Source organism: Balaenoptera acutorostrata, chromosome 15, assembly GCF_949987535.1.
Source record: "Balaenoptera acutorostrata chromosome 15, mBalAcu1.1, whole genome shotgun sequence".
Lineage (NCBI taxonomy): Eukaryota > Metazoa > Chordata > Mammalia > Artiodactyla > Balaenopteridae > Balaenoptera > Balaenoptera acutorostrata.
In genome coordinates, this window is record NC_080078.1 from 43,543,930 (window position 1) to 43,562,738 (window position 18,809).

The 18,809-nt window shown below is 39.6% G+C and overlaps 1 protein-coding gene across 2 annotated transcripts in view; it reads left to right on the top strand.

Moving 5' to 3' along the window:
* Positions 1-18,809, top strand: part of XRN2 (5'-3' exoribonuclease 2) — a 92,635-nt gene that overhangs the window by 60,762 nt on the left and 13,064 nt on the right. For both annotated transcript variants that reach the window (XM_057528382.1, XM_057528383.1), the window contains 7 exons: positions 61-144; positions 985-1,082; positions 2,019-2,098; positions 3,507-3,563; positions 11,482-11,550; positions 11,642-11,773; positions 13,621-13,748. In XM_057528382.1, the coding sequence (XP_057384365.1) occupies positions 61-144; positions 985-1,082; positions 2,019-2,098; positions 3,507-3,563; positions 11,482-11,550; positions 11,642-11,773; positions 13,621-13,748 (648 nt within the window). The remainder of the gene's footprint in view (positions 1-60; positions 145-984; positions 1,083-2,018; positions 2,099-3,506; positions 3,564-11,481; positions 11,551-11,641; positions 11,774-13,620; positions 13,749-18,809) is intronic.

Below are 18,809 nucleotides of genomic sequence, written 5' to 3' on the forward strand. Positions count from 1 at the left end.
ACCAGTTGGAATTTAGGTGACCCTAATAGTTGGGCGGTTGGTGTGCGTTTATGTTCCCAGGTGTGGCTCTGTTGCCGTTCGTGGATGAGCGAAGACTGCGAGCTGCCCTGGAAGAGGTGTACCCGGACCTCACCCCCGAAGAGAGTAAGGCCAGCGCCCCACTCAGGCAACGCTGAGTCTGTGGGACACAGACTTCACGTTTCCTTATAAAATTAGACCATTTTTTTTCATTTGTGAATTTTTCACAAAGGGGGCATAAATCATTGATTTTACTTCTTTGTAACAAAAGTTAAATTTGTTTCTTAAAATTTATTATCTGTAAATTGAATAGTAATTAAGTGAAACTTTTAAGTTATAAGTGTTAGATTTCCTCCATCTCCCTTCTTCCCTTCCTCCTCCCCTACCCCCCAAATAACAATAACTTTGCTTGAAGGTTAAGTTGAGTCAAAAGCATTTGCTCTCAGAGTGTTAACTTGAAATGTTATTTTTCACAAAAAGTGGGATTTTGTCATTAATACTGACAGTTAAAATATGGGGAAATTGCAAGGCTGAGCTGAATTGGAAAATTTATTTAATACCAGTGTAACAAACCTATAGAAATAGTATCTCCATCAATCATCCTTAGTATAATTTTTGTCCTCAGATGATACAATTTGTGTTTCCTCAGGGAATGTTTATTTCTTATAATAAGAAATTGAGTTCTGTATAAATAAGAAAACTCTGACCCTTATCTTGCAATCCCATAATAATTCAGGTATATTTTAGTAATTTTTTTTTGATAGTCATTGTTTTTTGAAACCTTATCGTCAAAGTTTTTTTTTCTTCTGCAGAGACATATCACCTGTTTAGACCTATTATTGTTAAATTATTTTTCACAAACTTTAAGTTTTTAAAATTTAGATGCATCTTTTAATTTTGTTGTCATAAAAATTGCTCTTGTAGGTATAATTGTTTGATCTTTATTCTTTTCCTACTTTCCCCCAGATAGAAGAAACAGTCTTGGAGGCGATGTCTTATTTGTGGGGAAGCATCACCCACTGCACGACTTCCTTTTAGAGCTGTACAAGACAGGTTCCACAGAGGTACAGTCTCCCTTCCATCATGAAGTGTTTTTAAACAGTATATTTATTTGGTTAATTAATCAGGAATACCTTTTTTAAATTTGGTAAAATATAAACATGATTTACCATTTTAAGCATTTTTTTTTAAATTAATTTATTTATTTTTGGCTGTGTTGGGTCTTCGTTTCTGTGCGAGGGCTTTCTCTAGTTGCGGCAAGCGGGGGCCACTCTTCATCGCGGTGCGCGGGCCTCTCACTGTCGCGGCCTCTCTTGTTGCGGAGCACGGGCTCCAGACGCGCAGGCTCAGTAGTTGTGGCGCATGGGCCTAGTTGCTCCGCGGCATGTGGGATCTTCCCAGACCAGGGCTCGAACCCGTGTCCCCTGCATTGGCAGGCAGATTCTCAACCACTGCGCCACCAGGGAAGCCCCCATTTTAAGCATTTTTAAGTGTATAATTCTGTGGCATTAAGACCATCTACAAAGTTGGGCAACTACCACCAACTGTCTGTTTCCAGAACTTCTTCATCTTCCCAGTCAGAAACTCTGTACCCATTAAACAACATTAAACACTGCCTCTCCATCCTCCCCTCCTCCCAGCCTCTGGTAACCTCTCTTTTTCTTTCTGACTCTATGAATTTGCCTAATCTTGATACCTCACATAAGTCACATCATACAGTAGTATTTATCCTCTTGTGTCTGGCTCACTTTGCTTAGCATAATTTTTCAAGGTTCAGCCATCTTGTGTCAGAATTTCCTTCCTTTTATGGTTGAATAATATTCCATTGTGTGTATACACTACATTTTGTTTATCCACTCATCTGTTGATGGGAACTTCAGTGGTTTCCACCTTTCAGCTGTTAGGAATGTTACTCCTGTGAACGCTGACGAACAAGCATATGTTTTAGTCCCTGCTTTCCATTCTTTCGGGTATATAATCAGGGCTGTGTTTTTCCACAGTCAATGGATGTACCACCTGAACTATGTCATGGGATTCAAGGAAAGTTTTCTTTGGATGAAGAAGCCATTCTTCCAGATCAGTAAGCATTCATTGTATATAATTGAAACGATTGGGAGGATGTATAGTTAGCATTTTTACTTTGTTGCCTAAATGTTTCATTTTATAGTAATAATGAGAAAGTAGTGAGAAAACAAAACAACAACAGAATACCCCTGGACTAAAAAAAGACTTGGGGTCAAAGCCCAGCTCTTGGGGCAATCCGCAAGGTCAAAACTATTTTTATAATAATACTAAGGTGTTATGATGCTGTTTGCCTTTCTCACTCTTTTCCTCCCTTGAGTGTATGGTGGAGTTTTCCAGAGGCTAAATGTAGTGTGATATCTCAAGAGATTGAATCTGAAGCTGATAACAGAATCCAGCTATTAAGATAGATACTAAGCCATGTATTAAAGAAAGTCAAAACATAACATTCTTCTCATTTGTTTTTTGTTTTGCTTTGTAAAATATAGTGTTTTTTTCATAAAAATGTTATATAAATTAATGGTAGGTTTATTACTAAATTGTCTTAGGTTTTCAATCATAGGTTTATTTATATAAATATATAAATAAATATATTATAAATAATTAATAAATAAATATATTATAAATAAGTAAATAATAAAAAATAAATAAATTTATTTATAAATATATATAAGTAAATATTTATACTAATATTATTTATATATATAAATATTTATTTCAAGAATAGTATTATCTTTAAATTAGTGTTTAAAAAATTTCTTAGTTTTAATTTTTAATAGGTAAATATTGACAGATATAACCAACATGAACAGAAGTTCTTTGGGGTCCTCAATTGTTAAGAGTGTAAAGGGGCTCTGATATCAGAGTTTGAGAACTGCTGCTCAAGGGTGTATAGATACAGGAATAGAATTGCGGGTCATAAAATACGTGTATCTTCATCTATTCTAGATAATATCGGGGTTTTCCAAAGTGATTACACTATTTTGTAATCTGTGTCAGTTTGTGAGAGATCCTATTGCTCTGTGTTCTTGTAAACTCTTGGGATTGTCACAACCTTAATTTTTGTCAATTTGGTGGATGCTTGTTGGGATCTTGTGGTTGACAGTTGTATTTCTCTGATTACTAATGAAATTGAATGCCGTATGGTATATCTCTTAACTATTTGGTTTTCCTCATTTATGAAATACCTGTTCTGTTTTTCTATTAAGTTATCTGTTCCCTCACCTCCCTCTTTTTGGTTTGTAGGTATTCTTTACAAATTCTGGTAAAAGCCCTTTGCCCATAATTGTTTTCTGTTAGTGAGATCACAAGCAAGGAAGACAAGGCCCTTTGTTAAAGATATATACGATTATATTGTTTTGCTGGTGCATTTTAATGATTCCTCAGAAACATAGCAACATCTCGCTTCCACTTATCCAAAAGGTTACAATTCACAAATAGATGGTTCTTCTCTTGTTTCTTTTTAGAATAGTATGTTCTCCTGTTCCCATGTTAAGGGATCTGACACAGAATGCTGCGATCAGGTAAGTTTCCCCAAACTGCTGACATTTGCCCAGAATGCAGCTCTGAACTTGCAGATAAGTTTAAGAAGACTGGTTCACCGGGAAATGGTAGCTGTTATTACAGCAGTGCTTTGAGATTGGAGAGTCCCTGTGTTGCAGACCTCTGAGTAGAGCCTCTTGACTTTAAATTATGTATATTGTTAAGGTTACTGATTTAACAAGCTTGCTTCTCTGCTTTCTGGTTTCCCCTAACAACCTCTAATTCTTCCTGGATTAGAAAAGTGGGAGGTAGAAAGTAGGAGTTTCCAGGAGTAGTTTGCTGTGTATGTGCAAACAGACCTCTTCACCCCAGAGGCCCACACAGCTTCACCGTATTGTACGACTATTTATTACATTTATAGTCGTGGCCCTGCAGATTTTAAAAACAAAACTGTTACTATACTTTATTTTGGTTAAGATGAAATAGAATGAATTTGTGGAATTTTTTAATCAACAATTATAAACTTAAGGGGCTAATTTCTGCCATCTGGAAAACTTATACTTCGTTTCTTCAGTGGTGACAGCATTTACTACTGAGTATGTAAAATATAATATAGCTATTTAGATAAAAATCAACAAACTTACTACTCATTTATGTAACTGTTGTATGTAATTATTAATCTTGATGGCAGGGTTTATGTTGTTGTTTTCTTCAGTCTTTAGATGAGAGTAGGGCAAATATTCTAGTAATTCAAGGATTTTGTAAAAGCTGTTCCTGAATACTCCTTTCCCACATTAATTCTCTCATTCTCAGGGAATATTTTGGATTTTACTTAGATTTCTCATTGTGACGTATAAGCATGTTTATTTTCCTGTCTTTCATGGATTTAGATAGCAACTGCCATTCTAGAAAGGCTTTTACTTAAAGAAAACCATTGTGAATTTGGAAAATCTTCCTAAATTAGTTGCCTTTATTTACCTCTACCCACGATTTTTGTTTATCTTTGCACATAATTTGTCCTGGCTCTTTGTCTGTGGGCTCTTTTGTTAAGGGTGGGATTCAGAACCGTAAGCCAAGCTGCTGTGCCCACCACAAACAGCCTGGCTGCAGCAGAGCCAGTGTGGACTCTGTGTAGTAACCCCTGGGGTCTTTGGCTCCCAGCCGAGCTTCGGGCCAGTTACTCCCACCTGTCCTCTCTGTTTGCTGTGCTCCTCAGTTTCTCAGCATGTTCTCAAAGGTCTTCTTTCACAGCCCTCTAGAAATAGTTAATTCTTCTTAGCTATCTAATTAGGATAGAGACTTGCCCAAGGGAGGAGTTACAAACTTGACAGATCCTGGAGCTTTTGTTTGTATGATGATATGGTGGTGGTGATTTCTGAGCCTGAAATGGCCTTTGGTATTGTTTGGTATCCACTATTTTCACAAGATTTATTAATTTATGAAAGAAATCTCAGATTCAGCTGTAAATTCAGGTATATGTTGAATATAACTTCATAATAAAATTGACTTAATTGAGTTGATTTCCTAGAGATTCGTGAAAGACCAAAGTGTTAACTCGTACCGTATGAGGTGATTTTCAGTGTTTTCTCTGAGGGGTCATGTTGAGGCTGAGATGCAGTTTACTGTAGTTTTGCGTGTGTTTGTTTCAGGGTTTCTTGTGTATCCTAGTGGGTTTTTTTGCTTTATAAACAAAAAATCTGAAAAGGTAGCCTCCAGAGTCAGCTGCCAGTTATTTCTGTCTGTTTTGACTCTTAATATTTTCCCCCTTCTCTGTTTGCATGCATCTGGTATTGCATTCCATGTTTGAGAAGTTATTTCCTCACATTGACTTTAGGTAGATTCTTCCCATCGTGTTAGGTCTTATCTGTAGTATTGAGAAAGTATATTTTAGAAGTTATTGAAGTGTCTTAAATTCATAGAAGGATTCTTAGAGAATACAATCAGCTGTTACCTAGGATTTTTTTTTCCAATTCTGATTCCATAAATCGTCCAACATAGCAGTAGTGTAACCTTGAACAGAACTGAGCCATCTCCCTGAGTTTTCCTCGTTCTGCTCTTCCTCCACCATTGTAATTTGCTTAGCAGAGTATTTTAGAATAATTCTTTGTCAAATTTAAATATATAAAACCTGTATATGATTTTTAAATTACAAAAAAGTTATCTTCCTGGTGTAGCAGCACAATTTTCTATCCGTCTGGGGGAGTAGATGCACGCACACCCCCTTGGTCTCACCTCGGACTCTGTGTCCACACTGGCTGCTTTGTTCTGTGCCCCTCACACGCCTCCTTGCCCATCTCTCCGTTCTGTCCCTCGACCTCCTGTTCCCCCAGATGCCCAGACTTAGGAGCTTTGGCTTCTCACTTTACATGACTCCATGTACCTACACCATTGCTCTGGAATATTTTTTTCTTCCCAATTATTTTTCATATCTGGCTTTTCCCAGTGAGCCTGTTTTGTACTCTCTCCTCCTGGATTACCGTGGTGCTCTCCCAGCTGATTTTTTTTTTACGCCACCTTCCTTCCCACTGAATCTGTTGTCTCATCTTTCTTAAACACTGCCACCCCTCGGCGATCTTTGGTTCCTGCCATAATTTGGTGGAGCCGTGCTGTGTGCCTGAGTCCCCACAGCTCCTCAGGGACGCCGCCTCCTTGCTCTCCAGGCTGGTCCCTTCCATGTCCCACTCATCTCTGTGCCTTCCTTCCAGTGCTTGGAATGCTCTTCCCTTTGCCTACCCTTCATTGCTTTTCTTCTCAGAGGTAATCTGGGTTTATGTAATCTTTAGAGATGTTTTCATTAGTGGCAATGTCAGATTTCTCTTTTTCTCTCATGGCACCTGGCATCCTTCTAAACCCATGTAAAAGCTTGGCTGTGCATAGTGTTGGAACCCGTGTTTGCCAGAGTCTTCTAAGAGCCCAGACTTACTTCTTCAGAGGACTGCTTCTCAAACATTCTGTGTTCACTTTTGGATGGATCAGGCAAGGGATAGAATGTTTTCTGTCTTCAAGGAGATTTTTTTTTTTTTAATGGGATTTATTTATTTATTTATTTATTTATTTATTATTTTATTTTTGGCTGTGTTGGGTCTTCGTTTCTGTGCGAGGGCTTTCTCTAGTTGTGGCGAGCGGGGGCCACTCTTCATCGCGGTGCACAGGCCTCTCACTGTCGCGGCCTCTCTTGTTGCAGAGCACAGGCTCCAGACGCGCAGGCTCAGTAGCTGTGGCTCACGGGCCCAGTTGCTCCACGGCATGTGGGATCTTCCCAGACCAGGGCTCGAACCCGTGTCCCCTGCATTAGCAGGCAGCTTCCCAACCACTGCGCCAGCAGGGAAGCCCCAAGGAGATGTTTTTAAAATGTGGATGTACGTGAAGATAGATTTGTAATGTAATGACCATTACTGCTGTGTTTGTAAGACTCATGGTTGGCAAGCAGGTCACTTGAGATCCAAAACCTGAAGAAGTGGAGGACACGGAATCAGTAACAGACTTGATGGTTGGGAACACTTGGGAGGGGTTAACTTTCACTGCCTGTAATACTTCATAGGACACAACTGGTTAACCTCTTCTGATAGGATGTCAGAAAAGACATTGTTAAGTCCTATAAACTCTTTAAGTGCTTTAAAATGTCAAGTATATGGATCGTGAACAGTTTGCAGTGGTTTGCTGATTGAGCATTAATTATGGAATGTATCAGGAAAAGGTAAAAATGAAAAGATTTCTGGAGTTTTCTGCTTTCTTTGTGATGTGTGCTAGCACTCTCAATAGTAGTACTTAAGTAGCATTTCTAAGGATAATTCTTAAAGTGAATGGAATTGGAAAAGGTGTTGTGCATTGTGTTTTTTTTCTATTGAGACTTTGCTGCAATATTTTCTTCTTACATCTAGCGTCTAAAGTGCTACTTGTGATAAAAATAAAAGCACTGTTCAGTTTCCTTACTTTACAACTATGCTTAGGTTTAAAATTTTTAATTTATATTGTCCTTAGTGTGTTTATGAAGACAATTAAATGATTAAAATAATAGAGAGGTTACCTACCAAGGAGGGGATCTACTCTACAAGCCCTCGTCGGAGCTGGTCTGGAGGGTAGAAGCTTATGCTGGCTGAGTCGGCACTGTTCCACCCCGAGGGAGTGGTTAAGCTCCCTCCCCTGTTCACCAGTTAGATGAAACAACATGAATCTACGCACAGTTCTCTGACCCTAGCCGGGCAGCCTGTTGGGTCCAGAGGTTGTTCTGTTAACTCGTCTCCTCCCTGAGGGTGCTTCTGACTTTATCTCCATGTTACTGCTTTCCCTCCCCAGTAAGCTCTCCACAATTAATGCCTCTTGTTTCTAATGGTGGGAATTTCTCAGAGTAATCTATATTTTTTCCCCATTATTTTTATCTATATATTTTAGTATAATGGAATTATTTCCATTATTTTTAATGCTCTACCTATAAAAATTTGAATTACGTTAACCTGAAAAAAAAAACAAAGCACTTTGAAAGTTTGGATCCACATAAAAAGTTACCCTTTGGGCCTTTGCCTAATGGGTTCCTGCCTAAGTCTGTTTTACTTTTAGGAAGTTTAAGTTGTGGCTGATGTTATCACATTGGAAAAAAGTACAGTAGAGTTGTGCTTTAGCTTCTGTTGTTACTTTAATTTCTAGAAACATAATAGTTCTTAGTATATATTTTGGGGAACAAATTAAAATACAAAAAATCTCACAACCAGTAAAAGCTTAACTCTTTCTAGGAGAGACTAAGTCTTCAAATTTTTCTCAAAGATCCAAGGGGAAAGAATGCTTTAATCTTTCAGATTATAAGTAGTGTCCCTTGTCCCTTCAGTGGGGGACCTCCAAACTTATTTTTAAATACTCCTTTTCTGTCTCCCAGTGGCTTGAACCATATTAAGTATAAGATCACTCTGTTGAGTGCAGTTCTGAGGGGAAGTGGGAGAGATCTTGGAGATTGTTTTCTTATTAGCTTGGAAATTTTTTCCCTTTCAGAGCATGAACATGAATAATGGAATTTTTAAAACAGTTTTATTGAGGAATAATTGACATATAATAAACACATATTTGACGAATAAATGGATTTGTTTTCTCAAACATTAGCTTCAGCTCTCTTATTAAACCTCTTGTAACCGTTGGCTTTTGAGAGAGATTATCACTATGACCTGGGATTCTCTCTTCTCCCTGGGAGCTTGTTACTTGGCTCTTTCTTTCACTTCTTAGTTTCAGCTCTTTCTGTGGGTGCCTTGCAGGTGTTCCCCTAGAGCCCTCACCTAAGCATGATCTTCCTTCCAGCTCCAGCCCTGCCATTTCTTTAGCTCGCCCAGCATTCCCTAGGCTACGACTGTGACCTCCTTTTGGTTCTCGCCCCATCTTTCTAATGCAGTGTGGCCGGGTGGTTCTTTCTGAATTGCGTCTTGGATTGCTTTTACTCTCTGACACCTTGAAGTGGCCTTACGTTGTGGTCAGAACAATCCCTTCATGACAACATTCCAGTTCAGCCAGGCCGTCTTAACTGCCCACTTCTGTTCACATACTTTTTCATTCCAGTCCAGCCCTTCTCAACTGGGGTCCCACCTGAGAATTAAGTCTTGAGAACTTAAAGCATTTGCTGCATGTAATGAACCAGTTTGTATCCTGTGCCTTTAGAATGGCACTGGTTATGTATCTTCCTTGGGAGAACTGAGAATGTACGTAGTCACTCAAATCATTTTTTGTAGGGCTTGTTACTTCTCTCCCAGATCCCCATTGAGAAGGCTGCTCCAGTTAAACAGAGCTACCACTTTCCATGTCTGTTCCGTCCTGCAGCCAGTCCTGTCCCACCTTCAACCATAGCCTGTTGGGTGCTGTTTTCCTTGGTCCCAGGTGAAAGGCCTGCCTCCCCCATACATACATGCATTTAGCCCACACTCACAAGGGCGTGTGTGTGGAAGGCATGTGCACTCACATGCTTTGATTCAGCGTCTTTCCTGTGCCTGTTGTTGCCTTTTCCACTTTCTTCCTTATTAAACTGTTATTAAACCTTTTCTATCTGTTTCCCCTGTTAGAAGGGGAGGCAGGCTCCATGCTTGGTCAGTGTTTGTGCCCCTGCTCCCACCGTGAGATCGTGCATGCAGTGGGCACTCTGAAAATTTGTTTGGTAAACTGCCGAAAAGGCCTGCTGACACTGAGAGAACTATTTTGAGATACTTTAGTTGCAAGTCTTGCTTTATCACCAGATTTCTCTCTCTCTCTTTTTTTTTTTTTTTGGCCACGCCACGTGGCTTGTGAGATCTTAGTTCCCCAACCAGAGATCAAACCTGTGCCCCCTGCAGTAGAAGCTCGGAGTCCTAACCACTGGACCGCCAGTGAAGTCCCCAGTTTTCTCTCTTTACTATGTATCTGCAAAGCCCTAACAGACCCAGATACCTACCTATCTCTTTCTCTCTCACCCTCTTAAACCTTTCATACTGCCTGTCGTGCCTGGCCCTGCCCTAAGCCATCTGGAATAGAGAACATCTGAGATAAAGACAGTTGCGGTGAAGAGTGAGTTTGTAAGAGGAACAGATTGAATAAATGAAGTGTTGTTCAGCTGTTCTTGAGCTTATAGCATCTTTATTATAAATGAAACTATTTTTGTGTACTTCAAATATACAGTTAAATCCTACTGCAACGAAAATTTCTCTGTAACAGATGGGCCCTAATTATTTTAAGTGGCAGTATTTGAAGAGGAAAAAAAAGTTAGCTATCTAAAATGTCAACCAGTTAAATAAAACCTTTTTTCACTGATTGCAACTGTAATCTGTAATCTTTGGAGGATCTTTGGAGAATATAAAAAAGCACAAAGAAGGAAAGGAAATGGTTGAGTGTACAAATAACCTTTTGGTGAATGTGTGTCTAGTCTGTTGCATGTGTACTTTTCCCATGTCATTAAGTATTTTGTTACTACATTTTAAAAAATATCAATTGAGGATACCGTTTTTAGAAAGAACCATAGTTTCTTTAACCAGTCCACTATTGTCCATACACTTAGGTTTTACAGTTTTTCAACATTATGAATACTGATGTTATGAGCATCCTTAAGTATAAACCAGGCGCGTATCCAGAGTCCTAGAAGAGACATTGCTGTGTCAGAAGGAAGACTTGTGTGCTTTGAGAGGCGCGCGCACACACACACACACCCCCCACCAGAAAGGCAGTGTGGCCCAGCTTGTTAGTCTGAATGTACAGCCTTCGTGTAGTGTTCAAATGGTGGCTATTACATTATCACAAACACACATTAGTAGAGCAGGATACAGGCTTCCAACTGGGAGGTTTTGTGTTTTTTCCCCTATGGATTATTTGTGTTCTTTTTTTTTTTTGATTTTGCAAATGTTTCTGTTGTTGTTTGCATCTTTCTTGTAACAAGAGCTGATCTTCTCTAAGATGCCAGAGGGAGGGTCTTTGCCATGGACTGAAAAAAATGAAAGGTGTTTTTTATTTTTTGTTGTTGCAAACCTCTTGGACCTGTCTCTGATATTATACCGGAATTTCTCAAGAGTTGGGTGGGCAATGTCTGTTATTTCTCTGTGATCACTCACAATTAGCTTGAACATGACTCTTGCACAGAAAGTTACACGAGGGCCATCCTGGAAATTAGTGGCAGTTTGGTGAGGAAGATGTTTAGCCATTTGGCAATTTGGCAAAATCCAGTGACTAAGATCATTTTTGGAGAACACTTTTGAATTTTAGTTATTCTGTTTAAGGGTCAAAAGTACCTAGTTCCCTGGTGGCCTAGTGGTTAGGATTCCAGGCTTCCACTGCCGGGACCCAGGTTCAATCCCTGGTGGGGGAACTGAGATCCTGCAAGCCATGCAGCGTGGCCAAAAAAAAAAAAAACCTAAAAAAAATTAAATGAGTAAAATAAAGGTGAAAAGTACCAGAGTTTACATGATAGTAGTTAAGCGAGGCTAATCCAGTATAATCATTAAATTATGTATTGTTCTCTTCTAGTATTAATTTTAAAGACCCACAGTTTGCTGAAGATTACATTTTTAAAGCCGTAATGCTTCCGGGAGCAAGGTAAACAATAATGCATTTATAAAACTCTAGGTTTATTTTGTATAAACGAAGTTCATCCCTATAACTAAATATTGTATTTTCAAATGGTTAGAAAACCTGCACCGGTACTGAAACCTGGCGACTGGGAGAAATCCAGCAACGGGCGGCAGTGGAAGCCCCAGCTCAGCTTTAACCGGGACCGGCGGCCCGTCCACCTGGATCCAGCGGCCTTCAGGGCTTTGGGGTGAGTGGTAGGTTTTTCTGTGTGTGTATTTTGCTTTTTCTGGGTCTTCCACAAAGCATTAAGTCAGCATTTATGCCACAAATATTTAAGACCATTAAATACAGCTATTCTGCAGATATTTTAATGACTTTGATACTTTTCTGCTTTTCTTCGTTTTTTAAAATTCACTTCTGTTTCTTTGGTCTGTATATTGCTTTACGTGTTGCTTGAGAATTCCGTTATTTTCTCTTAAGAGATTTTGCTGTCTAGAAGATCGTTATTTCAAAAGAAAAAAACGTGCTCTTCACCCTCAAGAAAGTTCTGGCCGAGTTCATGTCCAGGTGTCCCCAGTACCTCTGTGCAGAGCTATCAGCTCCTGGGCTTGTACCCAAGCACTGATGTCTCCGTGCTGCCTTAATGTGTTTCATGGCCTGTTAGTCAGGTTGAGTCTCTTTTAAGATGTCTGCTGGCCATTTGTATCTCCTCTGCTGTGAATTTCTGATTTTTATCCTCTGCCCTTATTAGCTATCAAATTGTCTTTTTCCTAGTTATGGAGACAACCGTATATAAAAGAGGGGGCTTTGAAACAGTAACACGTAAAGCTGGGATAAAAAGAGCAATGTGCTGGGGTAAATATTAATGAGTTATCATCTATGAATTAATGATGATAACTCATAAATAGATATTTCCAATTCATAGGAAAACCTTAAGATTCAAAATGGGATTTAGGCAGTAGGTTACCATCAGCAGCATGTACTTTATACAGTGGCTAGTGCTAGTAAGGGACAGTGGGATCATGGGCTTTGGATCCTAAACGTCTGGATCAGATGCCTTGTCTACCACTTGATACGTTTGTCCACGTTACTGAACCGCCCTGTGCCTCCATTTCCTGTGTGTAAAATGGGAATCATAATCACACCTACTTAACTCATGAAGTTGTTGCGGGGATTAACTGCTTAGGATAGTTTCTATTGTGGTTGTTTGGTCGTCTGCATTCATAATAGTAAAAGAAATGCAAATCTAAAATATTCTTAAGATTTCTTTTTTGCATTATTTCAGCCATTTTGGAAAGCAACATAGAAATACCTCTAAAGAGAGTTTTAAGTTCTGAAGGTACTCTGAACTTTTGATCCAGATTCCTGCTTATTGGAATTGATCCTGAGAAGATATTTTAGAGGAGCCTAGTTATATGCCCAGATCTCTCTAGGCATTGTTGTCTGTACTACTGGTACTAAATGGTGGACTGGTTTAGTAAAATATGAGATATCAACATGGAAGTATTCTATAGGTATAGATGTTAACACCTAGGAAGACTATGAAAGATATAGGGAAATGTTTGATATATCAGTAGTAAACTGAAAATAGTAAGATATAGAGTAGTAGTATATACAGTTGACGCTTGAACATCTCTGGGGTTAGGGGCACTGACCCTCTGAGCAGTCGAAAATCCTCATCCGTGTATTGTATAGGACTCTAGTATTTACTATTGAAAACAATCCACCTATAAGTCGACCTGCACAGTTCAAACCCACGTTGTTCAAGGGTCAACTGCATAGTGATAGCAACAGCATGGGTCTTTGAGGACAAAACTAAATATAATGCAAAAAAAGAGAAATAGACTCAAATTATTTTTTACATAAAGTAATTAATAAATATTTACATGATTATTAAAAATCTTTGGTGTGATAAGTGAATATTTGCTGTCACCATTATCAGGTACTGTTTTGAACTTTGTCCATTATAAATCTTTTAAATTTGCATTGTCCTAATCAGATCTAGTAGTAAAAAGATGGCTGCCAGCATTTATTTATTATGTGTTGGATATATGTCTATATAATTGTTTTGCTGGCTGGGGGGTCCTTTTATAGCCATGTTATGCCCAGAGGCTCTGGAACTGGCGTTTACAGCAATGCTGCACCACCACCTGCGACTTACCAGGGAAACTTGTACCGCCCACTGTTGAGAGGACAAGCCCAGATTCCAAAGCTTATGTCAAGTAAGTTTTCAGTAATGGATTATTTTACCTGCTAAATTAAGTACTGCAACAAAGGGTGGCTTCTGATCTTCATTGCTAAAAAGATTTATTATGTCAGTGCAAACATATTGGACTTAAAAACCCTAATGTTTAGAAGAATTATAAGAGAATACTTCATACAGACTTTCAGATATTTTTATCTGATCTGTATATAGTTAATTGAATAATATGAATTGGATTTCTTATTTTCATTTCTAAATCTGCTTCTGGGTGAACATATGCAGAAAAAGGTATGCGAAACAAGCTCCTGTGTATTCCATTAATACAGGTAATGGGGCAATTAAATCAGGTGCAGTAGACATGGAATTGGAATTACTTGAAAGACAACAGTATCTGTTTCTTTTTTTTTTTTTTTTTTTTTTTAAATTTATTTATTATTTATTTATGGCTGTGTTGGGTCTTCGTTTCTGTGCGAGGGCTTTCTCTAGTTGCAGCAAGCGGGGGCCGCTCTTCATTGCGGTGCGCGGGCCTCTCACTATTGCGGCCTCTCTTGTTGCGGAGCACAGGCTCCAGACGCGCAGGCTCAGCAGTTGTGGCCCACGGGCCCAGCTGCTCCGCGGCATGTGGGATCCCCCCAGACCAGGGCTCGAACCCGTGTCCCCTGCATTGGCAGGCGGACTCTCAACCACTGCACCACCAGGGAAGCCCAACAGTATCTGTTTCTTAATTCAAATTGTATCTTAGTAACTGCCTAACATAAAGACGGGCGTTGCCTTAGGTAGAAATATGCCTTTAACCTTGTGGTTCTGTGAAGACTGTGGCCTTTCCTTGACCCCTTATAACTTGTTTTGTGGGCAGAAGTGAATCAGAAATGTTAACTATGAAAGTGATTATATGGCATTTGGATTGCAGTGGAAATGGGAGAAAATAGTTGAGTGTTGGGCTTGACGGATTTTGTATTAATTTTAAACTGTATCCCCATTAACTGTGGTGTCTGAGCTCTGTGGCCGGGCTCATTTTCAGGGAAGTGTAGGTCATGTGCCGAGTTCTGAGCCACTTTCTTTGTGAAGCCTGTGCTTCTGCGTTCCGTGTTGTCTGGTTGCTGCCCCACCAGCCAGCCCCTGCGTGGGGAGGAGGGAGACAGTGTGGCAAGATGCTAACATTTGTTAAATCCAAGTGTCGTAGCATTTAAGTTTTTTTCTGAATGTTTCAAATAGTTAATAAAAATTAAATTTAGAAAAAACAGGAAGGGCTGCTGTATTGCAGAGAACCCTCAGAACTCCTTTTAAACCAAAGTTACACCTGTCAAAGAGAGAACCAGATTAAAGTGAGGATTGTTGGGAAATATTTATGCTTTGTACTTAGTATTGTTTTCATGCTGATTTAGTTACAAAACCGTTTTTAACCTGAAGCCCTGTAAGAAAGGAGTTCTGATGGTCTCCTTCTCTCAGGGTCCTGTTTTCACTGTGTTCTGTCTGTCTGTCTGTCTGTCTGTCTGTGTGTCTCTCTGTGAGGCTTAATGACACTGAATTGTTAGACTCCACCATGAAATCTGTGGACTTCAGCAGTTTTATTCTATTTAGTGAAGGAAGCACAGAAGGGGCACAGGGTTTAATGGGCTTCTTGGAGATCTTCTCGGTACAGTAGTTCCCTCAGCTGCTTTCCCCCGAAAATTTAGCGAATAGCATTTCTGAGTATTTCCATTTGTAATGCATGCAGAATATGTATCAATATGTACTACATACAACAGAAAAGTCTAATCACTTTGAAAGAGTTATCTGTGCCCTGAGATCTCACAAGTGAGCGGTGAGAGCATCTCCAGCTAATTGTTAAAGCCAGCTGTTTACTCACACGTTCCGTATCAGTTCCTTTTTCCTTGTGGCTCTTTGCCATTTATTTCTATCTCTACTGGTATCAGAGCTTCCAAATACAGGGACAAAATGAGATGCAAGTGCTAGAACCAGCTATAATCTCTGTGGCTTAGTTTAGCCAGTATTTCTCAAGACCATGGTTGTGGGGAATTTCTGAGGTTGTTGCATTGAGTAGACTTTCCGAGGTGTGGCAAGAGGTTTGAGTAGCAAAGGTGAAAGCACGTGCTCTGTGTTAAGTGGCTTCCTTCCACCTCCTGTTTCCTAAGGCCCAGTTGCTGGCCTGCTGCCACCATAGTTTATCCAGATGGCACCTGGACATCTTACTTAAAACTTTGAAGTCTTTTTTTTTCACTAACTTAAATTGACTTATTTTTAATTTGTAAAGTATATCAATACATTATGGGTTTGATGTGCTTGCTGTATTTTTTCAAATATACATCAAAATGAATACAACCACGAAGAGAACAAGCTTGTTCATGGACCCCCCAGAAAATCATCTTCTGTACCACCTGTGATATGTACCACACTTTGGGACGTATTGCCTAGATCATTGGTGCTTAATCAGGGAATCATAGGCCATATGAGAATCTGTAAAAGTCATGGAGTCCCTTCCCAGAAAATCACTCAGTGTGGGATTCATATAAATCCAAGTACTGCATCCGAGGTCCCCTTCCACCCTGCAGGATCCTGCCCCAACAGTAAGAGAAAGAAGTCAGAAAGTTCTTTTATTTATCAGGGTCATACCAGAGGTAAAGAATTTCATACCCTTCGGGGCCTGCAATTCTAGAGTTCTTAGTTTGCCTTTTTTGGAAACAGACAGCTCTTGTCAGCATCTGGGCATTTTATTTAAAATAGTGGTGGCCCCTCTTCCCTTTTATTACTTTGACTAACTCCTCATTTGCTGTTTTATAGCACTTAATTAGATAAAATTTGTTTATACTTACAAAGAAGCTTTGATTAGAAACTTTGATTAGAATCTGTTCCACTTAGAATCTCTTTAATTACATCGTTAAAAAATAGGAAATATGCTTTGTGAAGTAGGGATTCACTTTGAGCAAGAAACAAGTGGCCCTCTCTGCCTGGTTGACTTGTAAACATCGAGTCACCTGAGGATCAGTGCTGGGACTCTCATTGTATTTAACATATCTTTTCAAAGGGGGTGGGGATGGGAGGAGTGAAAAAGTTTATGGAAAAAAATCAACCAGGATGAGATATTTAAATTGAGCCAACAAGGGGGAATTTGGAATACTCCAGGCTGAGAGAAAATAATGAGCTTGAAGTACATTGCAAGTACTCAGGTGGTATTAAGCTTAGAATATAAAATTAGTCAGAGAGTATGCACTGGAACTGATTATGAAGGTAGGGAGGCTGATTTTTTTTTTTTTAACTGATGTTTTAAATGTATGTTAACTGTAATACATGTTAGTTAAATAAAATATGGTGTATAATAGGAAAACATATTTTAAAAACCAGTAAATCCATGATCCTGAAATAAGCAGTGTTTCTTCTGTTAATTCTTCATATATGCAATTTTTGAAAATTAGGTTATTATACATATGTTTTCACGTATACTTTTTATTAAAATGTAACATACATAAAATGCCAAATCATAAATGTACAGTTTTATTTTTATGAAATGATCACAGTCATGTAACCACCACTCAGATCAAGAAACAGAAAGTTGGGACTTGCCTGGTGGCGCAGTGGTTAAGACTCCGCGCTCCCAATGCAGGGGGCCTGGGTTCGATCCGTGGTCTGGGAACTAGATCCCACATGCATGCCTCAACTAAGAGTTTGCATGCCACAACCGGGGAGCGGGCGAGCCGCAACTAAGGAGCCCGCTTGCCTCAACTAAGGAGCCTGCCTGCCGCAACTAAGACCCAGCGCAACCAAATAAATAAATAAATTAAAAAGTTACTGGTGCCCTAGAAGCCCCCCATTGTGTCCTCCCCCAGGCACTGCCCCTGCCCATTAAAGGCAACCTGACTTCCATAGATTAGTTTTGTCTGTTTTTTTTTTTTTAACGTAGTATCTAACAGTCTCTTAACACCGTTACCCTTTTTAAATTTGCCCTTTTTAGTTGGATGTTTTGCTTCTGAGATTTACCCGCCTGTCGCTGTAGCGAGAGTTCATTTGTTCTCATTGCTTCCTGTGTCCCATTATGTGACTGACCATCATTTATCTGTCCAGTTGGGATAGTGTGGAGTTGGTCCCCAGCTTGGGGGTGCTTGGAACGGACCGCTGTGAAGCTCTCCCGTCCTGGTGCGTGTTGTAAACACTTCTGGTGGGTCCATTCCCAGAACTGCAGGGTCAGGGCTGTGTGCACGGTCAGCTTTCGTGAGAAGTGCCAGACACGGCCTGGTTTACATCCCCGCAGCAGTGTGGGGGAGGTGCAGCTGCTCCCTGCTCTAACCAGCCCCTGGTGTTGTCGGCCTGTTGGCGTTTAGTCACTCTGTTGGACGGGTAGTGGAAGCTCACTCACGTTGAATTAGCCTCTTCTTGGTGACTTGGAGCAATTTTTCATGTTCATTGACTGCTTGGATATCTTTTTTGGTGATGTGCTTGTTTGGGTCTTTTGTCCATTTTTCTACAGGGTTGTCTACCTTTTTCTTTTTACTTTGTAGGAGTTCTTTTATAGTCTGGTTATGAGTTTGTTTGGGGGTTTTTTGTATTGGAAGTATCTTTTTCCACTTGAAAGCTTGCCTTTTCCTTTTAGTGTCATCTGATGAGCCAGCATTTGGGGAAAGTGGGTGACGTGCCTGTGGGAACTCCTTGTGCTCTCGTAGCTTTTCTCTGGGTCTGGAATCATCACAATAAAAAATCGAGGACAAAGAAATCATAGATATTTCATGTATTGTGATGTTTTTGTAAGTAATATCTTTTAAATGTCGTTTTCCAGTTGCTTGCTTGTATATATAAAGAGTTGATTTTTGAATATTGACTTTATCTGACAACTTCACTAAAATTCGTGTATTCTGAAAGTTTGTATGTTCTTTTGGATTTTTTCCCTACTCAGTCATGTCATCTGTGAGTTGTGACAGTTTTATATATTCATTTTCTAATCTTGATGTCTTTTGGTCTTTTTGTTGTATTGCACTGCCTGGGACCTCTAGTGTGAGTCAGTGTAAGTGGTGATGGTGGGCATCCTTGTTTCATTCCCAGTCTTAAGGGGAAAACTTGTAATATTTCACTATTAAATATGATATTTGCT